The sequence below is a fragment of the Borostomias antarcticus genome (assembly GCF_949987555.1).
Source record: "Borostomias antarcticus genome assembly, chromosome: 8".
In the NCBI taxonomy this organism is placed as follows: domain Eukaryota; kingdom Metazoa; phylum Chordata; class Actinopteri; order Stomiiformes; family Stomiidae; genus Borostomias; species Borostomias antarcticus.
In genome coordinates, this window is record NC_140241.1 from 11,632,434 (window position 1) to 11,634,933 (window position 2,500).

Consider the following 2,500-nt stretch of genomic DNA (forward strand, 5'->3'; position numbering starts at 1 on the left):
TATTTTAAGTTTGTGTGTTTTTACGACAACAAATAATCGATGATTGGCGAGGGTTAGGATGCATTTTTGCCACGGGGGGATCTGGTGTGCCGTTACTGTAGGTGGAGCTCCCCCAGCAAAGCAAAGCTACTTACAGTAGTTAACGTTCTTACAGTAGCTAACGTTCTTACAGTAGCTAACGTTCAATCTTGTTTGGCAGAATCCTCTCAGAAGAAGAGCCTCTCTCTGCGGCTCAAGCTGGGCGGTCCTGAGGCGCTCTGAGGAGGGAGGGCCTGGCGGGGGCTGCTGGGTGACCCGGGGCGCGGTACTGTACCTCGCTCTGCGGCCCGCCGGGTCGCCAAGCCTCCCGCCAAACCTCCAGTCCTGATGATGTAACGGCTGGCGGGTCGAACGCCCGAGTGTGTAACTGTGCCGTTCTTACCCCTGCAGACTCCTCCATTCAGAGACCTGCTTTAATACAGGTGTTGTACAAGGGATGATAACGTGACCTTACTGGAAAGCCGAGGTCAATAAGAGGCTCATGATTCAGGTTTTTGGTCTTTGTTCTGCTGTAGTTTTGTCTTGCGTTCTACAGCATCACTGATCCTGGGGCAAAGTTGTTATCGCTCATCATTACGTATGAGAAACTAAATTGTGGTTTTGTCTGCTAAACGTTAGAGGGTTTCAAGGGGCAATTGATCTTGACAGATGTGCCCTGGAAGTAAAAAATGATAAAATATCCCTCTTCCCTCCTTCTAACCGATTCAGACGTTGCGAAAGAAAGGCTTTAACGGCTGCAACAGCCCCGAACCGGACGGGGACGACTCCATCGACCAAAGCCCGCTAAACGAAGACAAATATCGCAAGAACGACGACCTGGACATCCTCTTCAAGCGCTATGGCGTGAGTACCCTCACCTCACTGCATTTGATCTAACCTCCCTCTCTCTCTCTCTCCTTCTCTCTCTCTCCCTCTCCCCCTCTGTCTCTCCATTCCCCTCGTCCTTCCCTCATGGGAGCGAAGGCTCTGAACAAGAAAGAGCAGCGAGACTCTGAGAGTCCCGACCCGGAGGAGCCCTTCTCCCTCACGCCCCGCACTGAGGAGAAATACAAAAAAATTGACGAGGAGTTTGATAAAATGATGCAGAACTATAGGCTGTCAGTGAGTACCGCGACCTGTGCCGTGAGCCCCGCTAGACACCGGCCGCCCCGGGGCTGTGGACACGGGGGTCGGGTTGCCAGTTACTGACAGTGACCCCCCCCCCCCGAATACTCACAGAGCACCTTCCTCCCTTCACCCAACTTCCCCTTCCATCTCTCACCCCACCTCTGTACCCACAATCCCCTCTGATCGCGTGTGCTGAGGCAAGGAAGGTTAGGGCGGAGACGCGAGACATGGATTCGGACGGTGGTCGCGTTTGACACAATAATGCCCGTGTTCCAAGAACGCTGTGTTTCAGGGAACCGTCGTGAAGCCGATGAAAAGGCTCTCGTTTGCTCAGCAATGCTTCACAAAATAACACACAACACATGGTGCTGTGGAATATAGAACGGTAACTAAGACAGTACCCATTCATAGGACACCTGCATTTTCAGTGCTCTGCAGTAACAGAGTAAATGTTAGCGTGAGGTCCTCCAGAACTCCTTCTCCTTGGTCAATATCCACTGGATCTGTTTTTCACCAGCGCTCAATAACACCATTAATATCAATTAGATTAACAGTACTCAATTTACAACCAGGCTTCCTGTCTAATCACGTCTGATTGGTCACTGGGGATGAGACACCACAGTAGTGTAGTGAGTTCCCACTGAGCCAATTTGTGAATGTGGAAGTGGAGTGATTAAGACAGACAAGTAGACAACCAACAATTATCTGTACCATCTGTGCAAAAATGATCACTTAGACTGAAAAGCCGACGATGAGTATCACTACTTTAAGCCACAACGAAACACTCTACAGTATATTAAAGCAACCATTCTAACATGAAGCTCAATTGAATCAGCACAGTGAATACCAGTGACTACGTGGCGTTTGTGTGGTGATCTGAAACACTGCAGCTCTCAGAAGCCTTGTCCTATGGAGACGGCAGCCTGAGAAGAGTAATATAATAATAATAATAATAATAATAATAAAAATAAAATCTGCCACGCCCCTGCAGAGAGGCTGCTACCACCACCACCACCACCGTCAACTGGAAGCTAGTCTGCGCTAACGCTGGTCCCCCCCCCCCCAGCGAGCCAGCCTGCCTTGCCTAGCACACCTTTCACAGGCCGTGAGCAAACAGGAGCATACAGCACCAGTCTGCCCCCACAGCATCATAATCCCCCACACGACAGCTAGGGACCGGGATATACACGCTTAATCCCACTCATACTCCAATCCGCTGAGCAAGGAAGAGTGGCAAGGGAACACAGGGAGAAGGCTAGGCTAAATGTTTGACTAGGCTAGGCTTTGCTCAATGTTTGGCTAGGCTAGGCTAAATGTTTGACTAGGCTAGGCTTTGCTCAATGTTTGGCTATGC

The 2,500-nt window shown here is 50.3% G+C and overlaps 1 protein-coding gene across 1 annotated transcript in view; it reads left to right on the forward strand.

Annotated features, from left to right (window-relative positions):
- The window catches only part of mef2d (myocyte enhancer factor 2d), a gene marked incomplete at its 3' end in the record, with an annotated part of 50,201 nt that overhangs the window by 28,952 nt on the left and 18,749 nt on the right, over positions 1 to 2,500 (forward strand). The window contains exons 4-5 of the mRNA XM_084442735.1: positions 748 to 882; positions 1,003 to 1,140. Of these exons, the coding sequence (XP_084298861.1) occupies positions 748 to 882; positions 1,003 to 1,140 (273 nt within the window). The remainder of the gene's footprint in view (positions 1 to 747; positions 883 to 1,002; positions 1,141 to 2,500) is intronic.